The 18,617-nt window shown below is 46.6% G+C and overlaps 1 protein-coding gene across 1 annotated transcript in view; it reads right to left on the bottom strand.

The window, feature by feature from the left end:
• Positions 1-856: 856 nt before the first annotated feature.
• CPPED1 (calcineurin like phosphoesterase domain containing 1) overlaps positions 857-18,617 on the bottom strand; it is a 118,075-nt gene continuing 100,314 nt past the window's right edge. Inside the window, exon 4 of the mRNA XM_060260800.1 lies at positions 857-1,326. Coding sequence (XP_060116783.1) covers positions 1,097-1,326 — 230 coding nt within the window. The 3' untranslated portion in view covers positions 857-1,096. The remainder of the gene's footprint in view (positions 1,327-18,617) is intronic.

Genomic DNA, 18,617 nt, shown 5'->3' with positions numbered 1-18,617 from the left:
TGATCAGATGGGTGATAGTACTCCTCCTCTGTTAACTAACCCTTATAGCCCAGTATTTCTAACCATATTGCTTCTATTGGGGAGTTCATTCCCTGGATATTTTCTAACATTTGATTCTATGTCCTCTTTGATATACAACACAACACTTCCCCCAACACATCCCTCGTATCCTGGTTACAGAGCTCATACCAGGGGATGACCACATCCCATTGATTTCCCCCATTCCACCATGCTTCTGGGACACCTCCTATATCTACATTGTCGTTTAGTATCAAGCATTCCAGGTCCCCAGTCTTGAGTTGGAGGCACTAGCAAACACACTCCAGTGGACATGCAACTTTGCCTCTTCCACCAATTTGAGCTCAACTCCCCTGTTCAAAAGCCCTGGGATGCAAGCCCCCAAGGAAGAAGATGAAGAAGATATTGGATTTATACCCCACCCTCCACTCCAAATCTGAGACTCAGAGTGGCTCACAATCTCCTTTATCTTCCTCTCCCACAACAGACATCCTGTGAGGTGGTGGGGCTGAGAGGACTCTCACAGCAGCTGCCCTTTCAAGGACAACCTCTGCCAGAGCTATGGCTGACCCAAGGCCATTCCAGCAGCTGCAAGTGGAGGAGTGGGGAATCAAACCCGGTTCTCTCAGATAAGAGACTGCACACAACCACTAAACCAAACTGGCTCTCCAGAAAGCTGTTCGGTATATCCAGTGTTGGCCTTGAATTAGGTGGCAAACATTTGTATCATTAAATATCATTCTTGGGTCCCTACAGCCTTTTGTAATTTGAGTTGTCATTGCTACCAAGCCCAAGAATGGGACAGCCTTAAAATATCTTCTCTTAATTACAAAATCAATAGCATTGTCATTACTTTTATTGTACAATTGAAGATTTATGTACACCCCAGAAGCGCAGCTAAACTCTCTCTGCTTGACTTTCTATATCAGTGTCTAGGGTGACAGAGGCTTATTGGGTGGTTAGTTCTTAAGATGTGAGAGCGGAGAAGCAGAAAAGTGGGTCAGGGTGAAGGCACACAGCTGAACTGCCCTGCCTGGACTGGATTAGTCAAATATGTCTGGCACAGGAAGAAAAAGGACTAATTCTGCTTAATCAAATCCATAAGATCTTTCTCTATCCCTTGATTGTTCAGCTTGTCCAAACTGTAGTATCTGTGAACAATCTTTTCAGCAGTGACCACCACCACTCTGAGACCGTGGGTGTCTTCTCCAAGTTGGCATCCTATGGCAGATGAAACAACCATCTCAAGATCTTTGTAGGAGCCTCCAGCGTTTCTATGGTAATGTCCAGAAAACACTGCTTTAATACCTGTTTGGAGAAAAGAAGTGTATTATCTATCACACGTCCTTGATCAAAAGAGATTATTTTAAATTCTACTTCTCATTTATAATGTCACCATGTGGAATCTGGTTCAGGTAGCCGGCTCCAGGTTGACTCAGCCTTCCGTCCTTCCGAGGTTGGTAAAATGAGTCCCCAGCTGGCTGAGGAGAAAGTGTAGATGACCGGGGAAGGCAATGGCAAACCATCCCATAAAAAGTTGGCTGTGAAAACATTGTGAAAGCAACATCACCCCAGAGTTGAAAACGACTGGTGCTTGTACAGGGGACTACCTTTACCTTTTTAAATATATAGCTCTATATCTATAATCCATATACCTAATAGCCAACTTAAGAGGAAGCACTGGATGGGAGTAAGGTTTTATGATGACAATTATAATTCAAGAAGCATTTTAAGGTAGATGCTGAGCCGATATAATATAGTACACCTTCCGATGAAGTCAGGGGTGTGGGTGTATGCAAATGAATTCTGCTAGTGAGCTCCGGCACCTCTTTTTATATTAAATGACTCCTGGACCCAGTCATTAAGGAAGGTGAAACATGGGGTGGGGCTCTGGATTGTGAGCTCCTGCCATAAGGCTTTCCAGAATGTCTGGTTTGGCCGCTATATGACACAGGATGCTGAGCTAGATGGACCATTGGTCTGAGGAACCGTGACACCAGACTACTTAGGGCTTTAAGGAACAGTTAAGTTTCTTTCTCTTAGGCCAGCTAGTGATTAGTAAGAATGGGTGGGTGTTTTCTCCTGTTCCTGTGCTCAGCTTATGTAATTCACTTCCTCTTTGCCATAGGTTACACCATGAAAATATTTGCAAAAAAAAATTGTTTTCTGTTTTTGCATCATATGGTTGGTCTGTTTAAATCTCAGCTGTTGTTTTAATTCCGGTTATGCTAATTGCATTTTAAATCTAATTGCCAGCCACACTGGAGGCCTGTTGGCTGTACACACCACTGGGCATCCAAAAGAGAAATTGGGACCACTAACATCTACCATCTGGAAAGTTATCTCCAACTGTCCTGGTTAACAGCAAAGAGAGATAGTCCGTGTACAGATTTTCACATGTGGATGTTCAGTGCTTTGGTTAGGCATGTCGTAATTTGAACAGAAACGCTTCATGGTGTATGTTGTAAAAAAAAGAAAAATTAAACCACTGACGAAGGCCTCTTGGCTGAAATGCATTTAGTTTACATGTATTTCATGTTATTTATAACTGTGCCTGGTGACAGGAAAGAAGCTTCTAAGCGTGTGATATCCCCATGGGTAAAAGTGCAATTTTACTAAAAAGATTTTCTTACTCTAGGGGAGGTACTTATACGTGTAACCGAAATGGATGGATTTTGATGCAGTTTTTAAGTTTTACAATCTGATTAAAGCTTTTCTGATTTAATATTGTTGTAGCTTTTTGTATATTACCGCATACAAGCTTTCCCCCCTCAGCTTTTTCAACTTTTTTGGTTATGTAGTTTATTCTGGGTTGAAATGCCCACCTCCCACTTTTGCTTGTTCATTTTGCTGTCAAGCAGAAAGGTAGCATATAAAAATATTAAAAAATAATGCTAGAAACAACACCTTCTCCATCTGGGTTTCAAAGATATGGCATATAACCTTTATTTATATTTTCAGGCTTTCATTGGCAGAGAGGGAATGAAGGACTATTCAGACTCAAAGCAGAAGAACCATGATGTGAGCCAAGGGACGTTCACTAGACATCCAACTGTCTTTCGAAACTTGAAATGCTGACAAAATTACACTGCTTGAGATATGTGTTTATATTTTAAGCCAGTTTGGTGTAGTGGTTAAGTGCACGGATTCTTATCTGGGGGAACCGGGTTTGATTCCCCACGCCTCCACTTGCAGCTGCTGGAATGGCCTTGGGTCATCCATAGCTCTCACAGAGTTGTCCTTGAAAGGGCCACTTCTGGGAGAGCTCTCTCAGCCCCACCTACCCCACAGGGTGTCTGTTGTGGGGGAGGAAGATAAAGGAGATTGTAAGCCACTCTGAGATTCAGAGTGATGGGTGGGGTATAAATCCAGTATCATCACCACCACCACCACCATCATGTGGGCATCTTACCACCAATCTCAATAAAACAAGACCAACAAAAGGTATTCCACCATAACCTTTCATGAGTCTGAGTCAATCTGGTATTCTTAACCAAAACAATCTCTCTTTAATTGCTCATGGACGAAGCCTTTAAATATTGGGTCAAACGTGATTTCAGTGTGTGTGTGTGTGTGTATCCATCACTCTGCAAAGTCCTTGTCAACTGGAAGAATGGACAGCTATTGTCAAGGTATAACAGGAGGCTTTGCTTGCATAAACCATGCTTCCCGGCTCTATTAGCCAACAGAACAGCTTAGCACACAATAAAAAGTTAAAGGTGCAAACACCAAGATTTTACCGACATGGGGTGATGTCATATCACAATGTTTTCTTGACAGACTTTTTATGGGGTGGTTTGCCACTGCCTTCCCCAGTCATCTACACTTTCTCCCCAGCAATCTGGGTACTCATTTTACCGACTTCGGAAGGATGGAAGGCTGAGCCGGCTACCTGAACCCAGCTTCCACCGGGATCAAACTCCGGTTGTGAGCAGCTTGGACCGCAGTACTGCAGCTTTACCACTCTGAGCCACATGGCTCCTTTAGCACACAATACAATTCACTTATTATGCGAGGTTTGCCTCAATAAACCAACAGGAGGTGCCATCTAAAATGCTGCAACTTATGCAAACAATAGCTTGATTTCTCAGCGCTGGTGCCTTGCTAAAGACTGTCTTCTAAATACATTTATTTGAACGGAAACAGATACGGGCATGCCCTATTTCTGTTTAAATAAATGCCTTTATTTAGTACAAACCTGCAGACTTTGTCTACCTGGGATTAAAGTTCCGTCTACAAATTCAGTGTGTTGAAGCTTCATATGGCTGCATTCCTGGCTTGACTCTCTGCTTCCAAGTGGAGGGCTTTAAAAACAAAACCAGCCTCTCAGATAAAACTCTGAATATTTTAAAAGCTGAAAAGTGGGGATGTTCTGTTCCCTGAGCACAGCTCTGCTCGCGGTACTCAGGATACAACCACATGAGCCTGTTATTGGGCATCTGCGATGGGTTGTTCTTACTCAGGGGTGGCCAAACAGTGGCTCCGAAGCTTCCCTAAGAAGCTCACACACATCATGTGGCTCCCACCGCCCCACTTGGCTGGCATCTTGAGAATGCATTTAAAGTTAAAGGAGGAAACAGAGAGAGAGAGGAGAGGAAAAAGTAGCGGGCACGGGTGGAGAAGAAAACATTAGAAGGAGAAAAAGAACGGGACAGTACAAGAGAGCAGTAATATCAATGATGTACAAATGTGGTATCCAGTGCCATGGCTTTCTTCTTTGGGCTATATGAATGGAAGTATAGTGTCCAGATCATGTGAAGTGATATCGCTGCACTCTGCTCTGGTAAGACCTCACCTGGAGTATTGTGTTCAGTTTTGGGCATCACATTTTAAGAAGGCTATAGACAAGCTGGGAGGTGTCCAGAGGAGGGCAACAAAGATGGTGAGGGGTCTGGTGACCAAGTCCTATGAGGAAAGGCTGAAGGAGCTGGGGATGTTTAGCCTGGAGAGGAGGCAGCTGAGAAGGGATATGATCACCATCTTCAAGTACTTGAAGGGCTGTCATATAGAGGATGGTGCAGAATTGTTTTCTGTGGACCCAGAAGGTAGGACCAGAACCAATGGGTTGAAATTAAATCAGAAGAGTTTCCAGCTCTATATTAGGAAGAACTTCCTGACAGTTAGAGCGGTTCTTCAGTGGAACAGGCTTCCTTGGGAGGTGTGGGCTCTCCTTCCTTGGAGGTTTTGAAACAGAGATTCGATGGCTATCTGACAGCAATGCTGATCCTGTGAATTTAGGTGGAGGTATTTGTGCAGGGGGTTGGACTAGATGACACCAGAGGTCCCTTCCAACTCTAGGATTCTATGATTCTTCCACTTAGCAACACAGAAACCTGGCCAGGTGAAAGGTGGTAAGATGAGCATTTGTGGAGGCAAATCAAGGAGCCAGATCCGAGATTCACAACTCAACCGTATCTTAAATAAATCCCGGATTCACGTTAAGCTGTGGATCCTCTTAACACCAGTTGAGAATTTCTAGCAAAGGTACATATTCAGCCTCTGAGGGCCGTCAACTCAGTGGTGGTGAATCCCACACTTTGATTGGGGTCTCTGAATCTCTGCAAATTGTACGAAGTTCTTGGGGGGTCGGAAGAGCTGCTGCCAAAAACGCAAGTGAGAGGAAACAGCTAGACATCCATTTGCACAGAAAGGATGACGACCCAGTAAAAAGGTATCCCCCCCCTTCCACTTTTGTCTCTCCGGCTCAAGGTTGTCATGTAGGAAAATGGTTCTTTATAGCTGGCTGAGACAAGACTAATGTTACCTGTCAGGAGCGGTTCTCGCTGCTCCCGTAGCTTTCATATATTCCATCGCTGCTTCTTGCCATTACAAAGGAGCTACAATACCACTCTTGCTCCCACCGGCAGCTTTTCATTGCCTTCAAAGATGCAGGGGTTTTCTGGACGGTGATAAAATGTGGAGGTGCGCTAAAAATGTTCTGCTGGCAAGAGCATCACCTGTACTGAAGCACCGGGACCAGGGGTGGTGATACTGTTGCATAAACCTAGGCGTTTCAGTTTTGACTTTTAAAAATCAGAATGTACCAGGGGAAGAACTTGAGAGCATTTTCTGCCTTCTGCAGTTTTTAGGGGAAAGCTGAAGGCATGACTTGCCAAAAGATGATTTTGGATTTATATCCCGCCCTATACTCTGAATCTCAGAGTCTCTGGGCGGTCACAATCTCCTCTACCTCCTCCCCCCCCAACAAACACCCTGTGAGGTAGGAGGGGCTGAGAGTGCTTTTACAGCAGCTGCCCTTTCAAGGACAGCTTCTATGAAAGCTATGGCTGACCCAAGGCCATCTCAGCAGCTGCAAGTGGAGGAGTGGGGAATCAAACCTGGTTCTCCCAGATAAGAGTCCACACACTCAACCACTACACCAAACTGGCTCTCAGGGGTAGTAAGAGCAGGGGTGGCCATACTTGCTTAACTACATAGAATAATTGTCAGAGCCATGAATGTTGGATGTTTGAGAGCAGGAAAGGAAGGAAGGAAGGAAGGAAGGAAGGAAGGAAGGAAGGAAGGAAGGAAGGAAGGAAGGAAGGAAGGAAGGAAGGAAGGAAGGAAGGAAGGAAGGAAGGAAGGAAGGAAGGAAGGAAGGAAGGAAGATCAAATAGATGGGGTAGGGAGAGAGATCTGGAAAGAAACCATCATGCATTTTCCAAGCCACTAAGCTTCCTTTTGGGCCCACTGTTTCCACCCATCAGCAGTTACCTATGGTAGATATTAAAAAATCCCGCTGTCATTAAGACTTCGTACATCCAACTCAAAACAAGTTGATTTGTTGTCCCATATTCTTCATTACTGCTCCCAATATACTATACGCCTTAGGTTTCTAGTCCCAATTTTGCTCAATATGACAAGTTGCTCAGATGGTGCAAAGGTTTGCCGTCTTCTGAATGATTTGTCATCTGAAATAACTGAAAAGGTTGCTTTATTCTTGAATCTGGTAATCAAGGATCGATTGTCCAATGTATAGCTGATTATGACTGGTTTATTTTGTTATTTTTGTTATTTCTCTTTTTGTTGTTGCCTTATTTATAACTTGATATATGCTAATAAAGGCTTATGTGTGTTTGCTTGTTTGTTTGTTTGTTTTGGAAGGAAGGAAGGAAAACAGATGGGGGAGGGAGGGAGAGCTGGAAAGAAAGCAACTTCTGCATTTTCCAAGCCACTGATTTAAAGAGAGAAATGCCTTCTCCAAGCCAGCTCATGGAGCCACACAATATATGTGAAACGGCCACATGTGACTCCTGAGCCACAGTTTGGCCACCCCTGTTTTAGGCCATCTCTAAACATTATGGGCCGCTTATGCTTGATTGAGCATCCTGTTTCAAGGAGGCCCCCAGCTTGAAGAGAAAGATGCTGCCATGGGCAAACAGAGGCCATTTAAGATCTATTCTGCAATAGTCACAGTTTTTTAAAAATCCTAGTCCCTCAGTAAAGTGGCCCTCTGAGACTGGGAAGAAAACCCAGCCAACATTTACTCTTTTGAGTAGAACTAAGAAAAACTAAACTGATGCTTTCCAGACCCGTTTTAAGGAAGAGGTGTTTGAAAACGCAGGTTGTTGTTGGCTTTGAAAATCCGGGGCCATTGTTGACGGCTGTCACCCCCCCCCCAAAAAGAAGCAGGTTGCAGCCAGAATGTTGCCACCCCCACCCCCCGCCAACAGTCTTCTCCCCATCCAGTTGCAGTCTCTTAACTTGTTTTTGTTCATTACCACAAGCCAGCAACAGGACTGAATAGATGCAATAACGCTAAGATGACAAGCTGGCAATTTACTTCTGTCTTGCTTTTGATCTCGAACATGAAAAGGCATCTCATAAAAATGTACAGCACACTCGACAGCAATTTATTTGCTTAGAATGGGTTTCTAATGTTACACTGTCACACTGGGGTTTTTGGAAAACCCTCTATTATTTTGTTGGGCCAAATCTGGCCTCATGATATAAGAACAACAGGGAACCCAGTGGCCCATCCAGTCCAACACTCTATGTCAGGGGTGCCCAAACTGTGGCTTGGGAGCCACATGTGGGTCTTTCATACATATTGTGTGGCTCTTGAAGTCTCCACTGCCCCACTGGCCAGCTTGGAGAATGCACTTAAAATCAAAGTTGCTTTCTTTCCATCTTTCCCCATCTATTTTCCTTCCTTCCTTCCTTCCTTCCTTCCTTCCTTCCTTCCTTCCTTCCTTCCTTCCTTCCTTCCTTCCTTCCTTTTACACTATCCAAGTTTGGCCATCCTTGCTCTATGTCATACAGTCGCCAATACCCAGAAGAAGAAGAATTGCAGATTTGTACCCCGCTCTTCTCTCTGAATCAGAGACTCAGAGCGGCTTACAATCTCCCTTTTCGTCTCCCCCCACAACAGACACCCTGTGAGGTGGGTGGGGCTGAGAGGGCTCTCACAGCAGCTGCCCGTTTAAGGACAACCTTGCTATAGCTATGGCTAACCAAAGGCCATTCCAGCAGGTGCAAGTTGAAGAAGAAGAAGATATTGGATTTATATCCCACCCTCCACTCCGAAGAGTCTCAGAGCGGCTCACAATCTCCTTTACCTTCCTCCCCCACAACAGACACCCTGTGAGGTGGGTGGGGCTGGAGAGGGCTCTCACAGCAGCTGCCCTTTCAAGGACAACCTCTGCCAGGGCTATGGCTGACCCAAGGCCATGCTAGCAGGTGCAAGTGGAGGAGTGGGGAGTCAAACCTGGTTGGACCAGGAAACTCCATACGTCCCCTCAAAGGGGAGAGTCTCCTGAATGTGTGGGTATAAGACTGGAAGTGGTCCAAACCTTATTTTGGGGAATCAAATCCGGTTCTCCCAGATAAGAGTCCACACACTTAACCACTACACCAAACTGGGTCTCAGGTGCCATCAGGAGGTCTACCAGTGGGCTGGAACTCCAGAAGTCCTCTCCACTGTTGCCTCCCAAGCACCAAGAATACAGAGAACTTCTGCCCCCCCCCCCTATAGAGTGCCACAGGACTCTAACTTTGTTCCACTATACATTGTGGCTAATAGCCACTGATGGAGGTCTGCTCCAGATGTTTATCGAATTGCCTCTTGAGGCTATGCTTGTAGCCGCCACTAGTTCCTGAAGCAGTGAATTCCATGTTAATTACTCTTTGGGTGAAGTAATACTTCCTTTTATCTGTTTTATGCCTACTGCTCATTAATTTCACTGAGTACCCATGACTCGCGAGAGAGCCAGTTTGGCATTGTGGTTAAGAGTGCAGACTTATCTAGGAGAACTGGGTTTGATTCCCCACTCCTCCACGTGCAGCCGCTGGAATGGCCTTGGGTCAGCCATAGCTCCCGCAGAGTTGTCCTTGAAAGGGCAGCTTCTTTGAGGGCTCTCTCAGGCGCACCTGCCTCACAGGGTGTCTGTTGTGGGGGAAGAAGGTAAAGGAGATTGTAAGCTACTCTGAGACTCTGATTCAGAGAGAAGGGCGGGGTATAAATCTACAGTTTTTTCTTCTTGTATTATGAGGAAAGGAGAAAAACAGGTTTCCTACCTGTAACTGATGATCTTCGAGTGGTCATCTGTGCAGTCACACCGACGGGAGAAGGCGCCTGCGCCGATCACGATCGGTAAACTTCAAAGCTGCGGATTTCCGCGCCTCCGTCCCAGCGCGCATGCCCAGACGCCCCACTGCGCATGCCCACCGGGACGGGGAGCGGACATCCCGCCAGTTCCTTCTGACCGCTGCGTTAGCCCACAGATGGACCGACGGCAGAGGGGAAGGAGGGCGGGTAGTGTGACTGCACAGATGACCACTTGAAGATCATCAGTTACAGGTAGGAAACCTGTTTATCTTCTTCGTGGTCTCTGTGCATCACACCGATGGGAGACTAGCAAGCCAAAGTCCTACCTGGAGGAGGGAGCGGCGGTCCATCAGGAAGAGACAGACTGCAACACAGCACAGCCCACCGAAGAGTCCTGACGCCTCCTCAGGTCCAGCGCATAATGCGAAACGAAGGTATGCGCCGAGGCCCATGTGGCAGCCTTGCAGATGTCCGGAAGAGGGACCCCTCTCATGAAAGCCGTCGAGGTCGCCACAGCCCGCGTGGAATGGGCCCGGACTGGTCCTGGAAGCGGCGTCTTGCGGAGGAGGTAACAGAGACGAATGGTCCCAGTAATCCATCCCGACAGCCGTTGAGACGAAATCCTCCGTCCTCGCGACGCTGACGCGTAGGACACAAATAGTCGAGGGTCCTTCCGGGAACCCTTCGTGCGATGAAGGTAGAAGGACAGCGCCCGCTTGACGTCCAGAGCGTGTAACCGACGCTCAGAGTCCGATGCCGGGTTAGGAAAAAACACCGGCAGGCACAGATCAGCATTCAAATGAAAAGGCGAGAGCACCTTTGGCAGAAAAGTTATATCAGGTCGAAGCACCACCCCCTCCGGGGTAAAGCGCAAATACGGGTCATCACACCGGAGAGCCGCCAGCTCGCCCACCCTCCTGGCGGACGTGATCGCCACCAGAAAGGCTGTTTTCCAGGCTAAAAGATGAGGGGAGCATGTGGCCATCGGTTCAAATGGCTTCGCCAATAAGGCTTTTAACACCAAAATAAGGTCCCAAGCCGGCGCCGGAACCTTGATGGTAGGGTACAGCCGGGCAATCCCTTTAAGGAACTTCTTCGTGTCCGGATGAGCAAAGACGGAATACCCCTCCACCTGGGAATGCTCCGAGGAAACAGCCGCCAAGTAGACTCGGACAGAAGACACCATCAGACCCCCGTCTAACAAGGACAAGATAAAGTCAAAGATGACAGGCAAGCCTGCCCCGCGAGGCTCAGTCCCAGCGTCCCCAGCGTCCCCAGCGAACCGGACGAACCTTGCCCACTTATAGGCATAGGACTGCCTAGTAGAAGACTTTCTGCAGTTCAACAGGACGAAGCGCGCCCGGTCCGATAACTGCGAGCACTGAGGCGCCACGCCGTCAGTTTCAAGTGCGGCACATCGTGGTGCAGGACCTGACCCTGATGGGAAAGCAGGAGGTCCGGGGCCTGCGGAAAGTGATGAAGTTCCCCATTGGCGAGGCACAGAACTATCGGGAACCATTGCTGCCTCGGCCACCAAGGGGTGACCAGGATTCCCACCGGTCTGCCCCGCAGAATTTTGTGCACCACCCTGGTTATTGAGTACTTGGGTTTAGCCTGATACTGCTGGCGAGGAAAAGTGGGGGACGGCTTCGTACACCAGGACTGTTCCGGTGACTTGGAATATGGCTTCTTGGGCCACGGTTTCCATTGGCGTTTTTGAGGACGAGAGGTAGACACCCCCAAGTTCCTGGATGTCTTCATGCTCTTATCTAACTCTTGGAGTACAGAGTCAGTGGTGGAGCTGAAGAGACCCGACCCATCAAAAGGGAGGTCCTCAATGAAAGCCTGTGCCGGGGGCGATTCCGGAGAAATCTGCAGTGGAGGCTTAGAATGTTTGGCCTTATCGGCCTTCTTAGTCTTTTCCGTGTGCTCTCCAGCGTCATCCTTGAGCCGTTTTGCAGGCACAGAGGGATCCGCTGAGGAAGCTGAGCCCGAGCGCTTTGGTGGGCGATCGGCATCGGTTGGAGCTCGATCGGCGTCGACCGGTTTCGATGTCGATGGCTCGACGGGCGCGGCAGCCTGCTCCTCCGCCATTTTCTTAGGGGTAAGCGCCTGCTCCATCAGCGCTGCAGCCAGTCTTGCAGCCCTATTTTTCCTCGTCTGTTTAGAAAAACGGGCGCAATGTCCGCAAGAGTCTGGCTTGTGGTGCTCCCCTAAACACCATAAACACAACGAATGTCCGTCGGGTGGTGCGATTTTACTACCGCACTTGGAACACCGGCGGAAAAACCCCCACCGCCTTTCCATGCGAGGCCAAAGGCGGGAAGGGAAGAAAAAACGGGGGGAGGGGGCCACCCGGCAGGTGGAGGAAAAAGCACACGCCCCACACCCCCGAAAAAACAATCCTAACTATTCTATACTAACTACACTATACTAACACTAACTACACTAATATCTACAGCTATCGAAAAAACAGAACGAAGTTCACCGACCGTAGCCTATGGATCGACTGATCAGCGCGGCGGTCAGAAGAGAACTGGCAGGATGTCCGCTCCCCGTCCCGGTGGGCATGCGCAGTGGGGCGTCTGGGCATGCGCGCTGGGACGGAGGCGCGGAAATCCGCAGCTTTGAAGTTTACCGATCGTGATCGGCGCAGGCGCCTTCTCCCATCGGTGTGATGCACAGAGACCACGAAGAAGATAAATACTTCTTTCTCTACCTTCTCTGTAAACCTAACCTCTTTAGCCTTTCTTCATAGGAAAGGTGTTTCATCCCCTTAATCATTTTGGTTGTCCTTTTCTGCACCTTTCCCAATGCTGATAGATCCAGGTGGGCAGCCGTGTTTGTCTGAAGCAGTAGAACAAAGCAAGAGTCAAGTCGCACCTTTAAGACCAACCAAGTTTTATTCAGTATGAAAACTTTTGTGTGCTAGAAGCACACTTCATCAGACAATGGCAAGCAGTCCTAAATACAGAGAAAGTGGGCCGTGAGTCAGTATGCAGAGTCATGGAAATGTTTTTTAGCAGATTAAGAGAATCACAATGTGGGGTCTGGGTTTCGTACATGGACATCAATCTGCTTTATATTTACCGTTAAGTGTTGTTTCAGACCAGTTAATGCTAACTAACAAACCCCAAACCCCAACTGGTGATTCTTTTAATCTGCTAAAAAACATTTCCATGACTCTGCATACTAACCCACAGCCCACTTTCTCTGGATTTGGGACTGCTTGCCATTCCATACTATTGTCTGATGAAGTGTGCTTAGAGCACACAAAGCTTGCATTCTGAATAAAACTCTGTTGGTCTTAAAGGTGCAACTTGCTTTTCCAATGCTATAAAATCATTTTTCAGGCACGGTGACTAGAACTGTACACAGTATTCCAAATGAGGCCGCACCATCGATTTCTTCAGGAGCATTATGATACCAGTTGATTCGTTTTCAATCCCTTTCTTAGTTATCCCCAGCACAGCGTTGGCCCTTTTTTATTGCAGTTGCACACTGAGCCGACATCTTCAGTGAGCTATTTACCACGACTCCAAGATCTCTCTTGGTCAGTCTCTGCCAGTTTGGAACCCTTCAATGTATACTTATAGTTAGGATTTATGGCTATAATATGCATAACTTTGCACTTGCCCATGCTGATCCTCATTTGCCCTGCCTCAACAGATCCCTCTGGTGCGTCTCACAGTCCTCTCTGGTTCTCACTGACTGAACAACTTTGTGTCATCTGCAAATGTAGCCTCTTCACTGCTTACTCCCAGAGCCAAATCATGAATGAACAAGTTAAAAAGCACCAGGGCCTAGTACTGAGCCCTGCAATACCCCACTGCTTTACCTCCTTTCATGGAGAAAACTGCCCATTTATACTCACTCTGTTTCCTGTTAATTAAGAAGAAGAATTGCAGATTTATACCTCACCTTTCTCTCTGAATCAGAGACTCAAAGTGGCTTACAATCGCCTATATCTTCTCTTCCCACAACAGACACCCTGTGAGGTGAGTGGGGTTTAGAGGGCTCTCACAGCACTGCCCTTTCAAGGACAACTCCTGCGAGAGCTATGGCTGACCCAAGGCCATTCCAGCAGATGCAAGTGGAGGAGTGGGGAATCAAACCCGGTTCTCCCAGATAAGAGTCCACGCACTTAACCACTACACCGAACTGGTTAATTAACCAGTTTTTAATCCACAAGAAGGCTTGTCTTCTTATTCCAAGACTGCTGAGTTTACATAGGAGCCTTTGATGAGGAACTTTATCAAGAGCTTTCTGGAAGTCTGGGTAAATGTCATCTATTGGGTCACCCTTGTCCCCGTTTGTTCACCCCTTCAAAAAAACTCTAAAAGGTTAATGAGACAAGATCTTCTTGGGTTGCCAATCCCCAGGTGGGGGGGCAGGGGATCCCCCAGTATGGAGGCCCTCCCCCCTACTTCAGGGTCATCAAAAAGCACCGGAGGGGGGGGGAGAATGTCTGCTAGGTACTCCACTATTCCTTATGGAGGCTGATTCCCATAGGGTATAATGGAGAATTGATCCATGGGTATCTGGGGCTCTTGGGCAGTGTTTTCTGTAAGTTGCAAAGTCTTGTGAGCAAAAATTCTACTTTGTGAGCTATTGGTATTAGAGTTGTGAGTTACTGGCATTAAAGTTGTGAGCTACTGCATAAATTATTGTGCTCTGGGGTCATCCTTCCTGAGCTGAGACAAAAATGTGTGAGCTGGAAGCTAAAAATCTGGGAGCTAGCTCATACTAACAGCTTAGAGGAAACACTGCTCTTGGGAGGGTGGTTGTTTTTTGAGGTAGAGGCACCAAATTTTCAGCATAGCATCTGGTGCCTCTCCTCAAAATACCCTCCAAAATTTCAAAAAGATTGGACCAGGGAGCCCAATTCTATAAGTTCCCTCCAAAAGGCGCCCTATCCATTATTTCCAATGGAGCGAAGGCATTTAAAAGATGGGATGTCCCTTTAAATGTGATGGCCAGAGCTCCCTTTGGAGTTCAATTATGCTTGTCACAACTTTGCTCCTAGCTCCACCCCCAAAGTCCCCAAATACTTCTCAAATTGGACCTGGCAACCCTAAGATCTTTCCTTACGGAAATCCATCTAAGTCTTCCTCAATACCTTCTGCTCATCAATTGGCTCACTAATTCTATCTTTAATAATGGATTACACCAATTTACCCAGTAATGGCTTTAGGCTGAGCAGCCTGCAATTTCCTGGGTCTCTTCTGGATCCTTTATAAAGGTGGGGGTTTATTTATTTATTACTTTACATCAGCTACCCTTCAGTCCTCGGGAATGGAGGCAGATTTTAGTGACAGTTTGCCTATTTTTGTCCCGAGATCCACAAGTTCACATTTGAGTTTGTTCATTTGGGTCTCATCACTTGAACCTGACTCAGGACTTCTGACACCCCTCCTGAAATCAGCAGTTCTGGAGAACGGGCGAGCACCTCCCATCTTCCACAGGGAAGACAGAGGCAAAAAATGCAAGGCTTTTTTTGTAGCAGGAACTTCTTTGGCTATTAGGCCACACCCTTATGATGTAACCAATCTTCCTGGAGCTTACAGGCCTGTTCGTACAGGTGTGGCCTAATATGCAAAGCAGTTCCTGCTACACAAAAAAGCCCTGAAAAAAATGTATTCAGCTTCTTTGCCATTTCCCTTTCATCCTTTAGTAATCCTTTATCCCTTGGTCATCCAAGCGCCCTAGCTGTTTTTCTACTTCTGATGTGTTTCAAGAAATTTTTTATTATGGGTCTTTATGTTTTTTGCAATATGTTCCTCATAAACCCTTTCTGCCTGTCTGATCTCTGACAAATTGTATTTGCCAAAGGCCTTGCTCCCTTCTCTTTGCCTCATTCAGACTAGCTTTTCACCGCTTAAAGGAATCCTTCTTACCTTTTACTGCTTCCATTACTTCATTTGTTAACCATGCAGGCCTTTTAAAATACCTGTATTTTGTGCCTTTCCTAACCTGCAGCATACATTTCATCCAAACATCCAGTATTGTAGTTTTAAATGGATTCTGCGCTTGCTGAAAGAGTTTGAAACTCCTACTTAACTCTCCCCTTCCAGTTTCTCCTTTACAAGCAGTGTTCCATCTAAGCTGAGTTAGTGTGAGCTATCTCACAGTTCTTTAGCCTCCAGCTCACACATTTTTGTCTTAGCTCAGGAAAAATGGCCCCAGTGCTAATTAATGTATGCAGTAGCTCACAGTTTTAATGCCAGTAGCTCACAAAGTAGAATTTTTTGCTCACATGACTCCACAGCTTAGAGGGAGTATTGTTCACAAGCCCCTTCATTTGAGAGAAGTTACCCCTTCTAAAGTTAAATATGGTTGTGTCAGTCTTTTTGAACAACTCCCTGTTTACATAAATGCTAAACTTACTAGCACTGGAGCCACTGTTCCCAGCTGGTGTTATTACATATAGACCTCTCACCAGGTTCTGAGCATTAAAAAAAAAAAGAAAAGAAAAAAGGTAATGGTAGTCCCCTGTGCAAGCACCAGTCGTTTCCGACTCTGGAGTAACGTTGCTTTCACGTTTTCACGGCAGACATTTTACGGGGTGGTTTGCCATTGCCTTCCCCAGCCATCTACACTTCCCCCCCCAGCAAGCTGGGTACTCATTTTACCGACCTTGGAAGGATGGAAGGCTGAGACAACCTTTACCTGGCTACCTGAACCAGCTTCTGCTGGGATCAAACTCAGGTTGTGAGCAGAGGGCTCTGATTGCAGCCCCTTGGATCACCTGCCCCCTGGTAGGTTCTGTGACCATCTGCTCCATGGCACAGTTAATTGAGAGTATCTAGAAAATTCTACCGATTCTGCTTTAGCTTTTGTTCCAGTCTTGTCTCTAGCTCGTAAGTTTGCGTGGGGCAGCGAGCAAGCAGGGAACACTCAGCCCCACAGAAGGAAGGCGAGTGCGAAATGTGGAATCGGTACCTATCTCTTTCTCCTGACTTGTTAACTCAACCAATGTGTGAGTAGTTAAAATCAACTGTTATGACACAGGTGGTGAAGTGGGCATGCCCACAAAACCTTAGAATTAAACTTTGTTAATTTAATAGTGCCACTGGACTCAAACTTTGTTCTGTTCCGATGACACAGCTATTTTGCTGACCTGCTTGTCTTAATTCTTTTGCTATTTTTAAAATCATCCTCTAACCTTTGATGTGGTGGGACATAACAACCCCCAGAACTAAGCTTCCTTTTGGGCCCACTATTTCCACCCATAGAGTTTCTGTAAATGAATCTATTTCTCTTAGATTATCAATTCTGCTGGACTGTATACCCTCTCTGACATACAGAGCCAATCCTCCAACCCTTCCCTCACCATCCTTCTGATATAGAGTATATCCAGGAATCATTGAATCCGACTGACTATCCTCATCTCACCAAGTTTCTGAAATGCCCACAAAGCCTATGTTCTTCACTTCTAGCCATTGCATGTCAACATCTGTAATTTCCCAGACAAGTTAGGCCTGCAACATTCCTCCTGCAGCATCTAAACCAGGGGTGTCAAACATGCGGCCCTGGGACCAAATCAGTCCCCCGGAGGCTCCTATCAGGCCCCCCAGTAACTGATTGTCATCTGCTTCCTTCTCCCGCTCTCTGTCAGGCTCTGTTCATTTATACTATTGCTAAATACTGTTTACTAACCATATTGATCAATGCCTAGAAACGCTCACTAACATGGGGGCTGGGGTAGTGAAAAGGGAGGGGGGAAAGTAGAGAGTAGCTTCCCGAGAATATCAAAGCTTGCCAAGGTCTCTTTGAAGTGGAAAGTATGTGCCAGATTCTCACCTCCTCCCCAGAGGCACCAAGGACATTGCCTCTGGGAAAATGTAACCATCTCAAATGCAAAAGCAGCCTTTTGTTTTGGGAAATGAGGGGTAGAAGCAATTGCTTTGATGTAGAATGTTAAATACCAATGATTTGAACTGATCTCCATCAGTTCCAAGGCCTACCAAGCTGGAGTAACTCTGACGTATCCAATAAATGCAACTTTGTTTCAAAATACCAAGTCTGCTTACTTGTGAGCTTCAATGAACCCCCGCCTGACACTCTCTTGCTTCCTTCTGCATAACAGCTTGCTTTGCTAGGCTTGCTCAATTGCACAGGAGCTTCAGAGCAAAACATCTATTTTCTCTACTGGCTGAGGCTCCTCCCTTCGGGAGGAAGGGTGGTAGGCAAAGCTTGCTTTGCCAGGCTCTCTCAATTGCACAGCAGAGCTACTGAGCCAAGCCTCTCTTCCTTCTACTGGCTGAGGCTCCCCCCACAGTCCCCTGGGGAAGGAAGGAAAGAGCCAGAACTTTCTTTGCCCAGTTCCCTGGATCCCACTGTCGAGCAATGTTTTATCTTTCTATAACCGCCTATGTTTATCTGAATATAACTGCCATGTTTTAAAATGTTACTAACCCTGAACTAAGCTGAGGCACATCAAAGTAGAAAATTGGCCGGCACCTCTTTCGCACCTCTTTCGCTTTTACTAACAAATGCAGGAATTTGTTCTTTGAAGATAAAGCCTCCAGGGACAGTTTCCCAGGCCAAGCCTGGACCCAGGAAGAGTAACCACAGGGGAGATAAAGAAGTACTGTGTCAAGTTTCACACGGAATACAGGATTGTTTAGCAATTGTAGCAATGTTTAGAGAACCTTTGATGTGCCACCTTTAAGTATGCATTTTACTGTTACTTCGTATCAGTTCCAATACCTGACTCAATAGAAGCACATAGATTATCAATAAACCATACTTTGTTTCAACTCAAGGACTGGTTACTTTGAAATCTGCTTGCTTGACATTTTGGAACTGATCCATTACTAAGAGTTTATCTGCACCGGTAACTTTTAAGCCAGATGGCTGAAAAAGTGCCGGATAACAGAGAACCTACTGAAACTTTTGAAGGAGCAGGAGTAAAGACTCCTCCCTGGCACATCGTCGGGGCTCGAAGAATCGGGGGACATGGGTCCCCACTACACATCCAGGAGCTGTTCATCACCCCTCAGAAGTAGGAGCCATGCACCTCCACCACCCTGATGGATGAGGCGCCGGT

The sequence above is a fragment of the Heteronotia binoei genome, chromosome 20 (assembly GCF_032191835.1).
Source record: "Heteronotia binoei isolate CCM8104 ecotype False Entrance Well chromosome 20, APGP_CSIRO_Hbin_v1, whole genome shotgun sequence".
Classification (NCBI taxonomy): Eukaryota; Metazoa; Chordata; class Lepidosauria; order Squamata; family Gekkonidae; genus Heteronotia; species Heteronotia binoei.
Note: the sequence above shows the minus strand (reverse complement) of the source record. Positions and strands in the feature narration are given on the sequence as shown.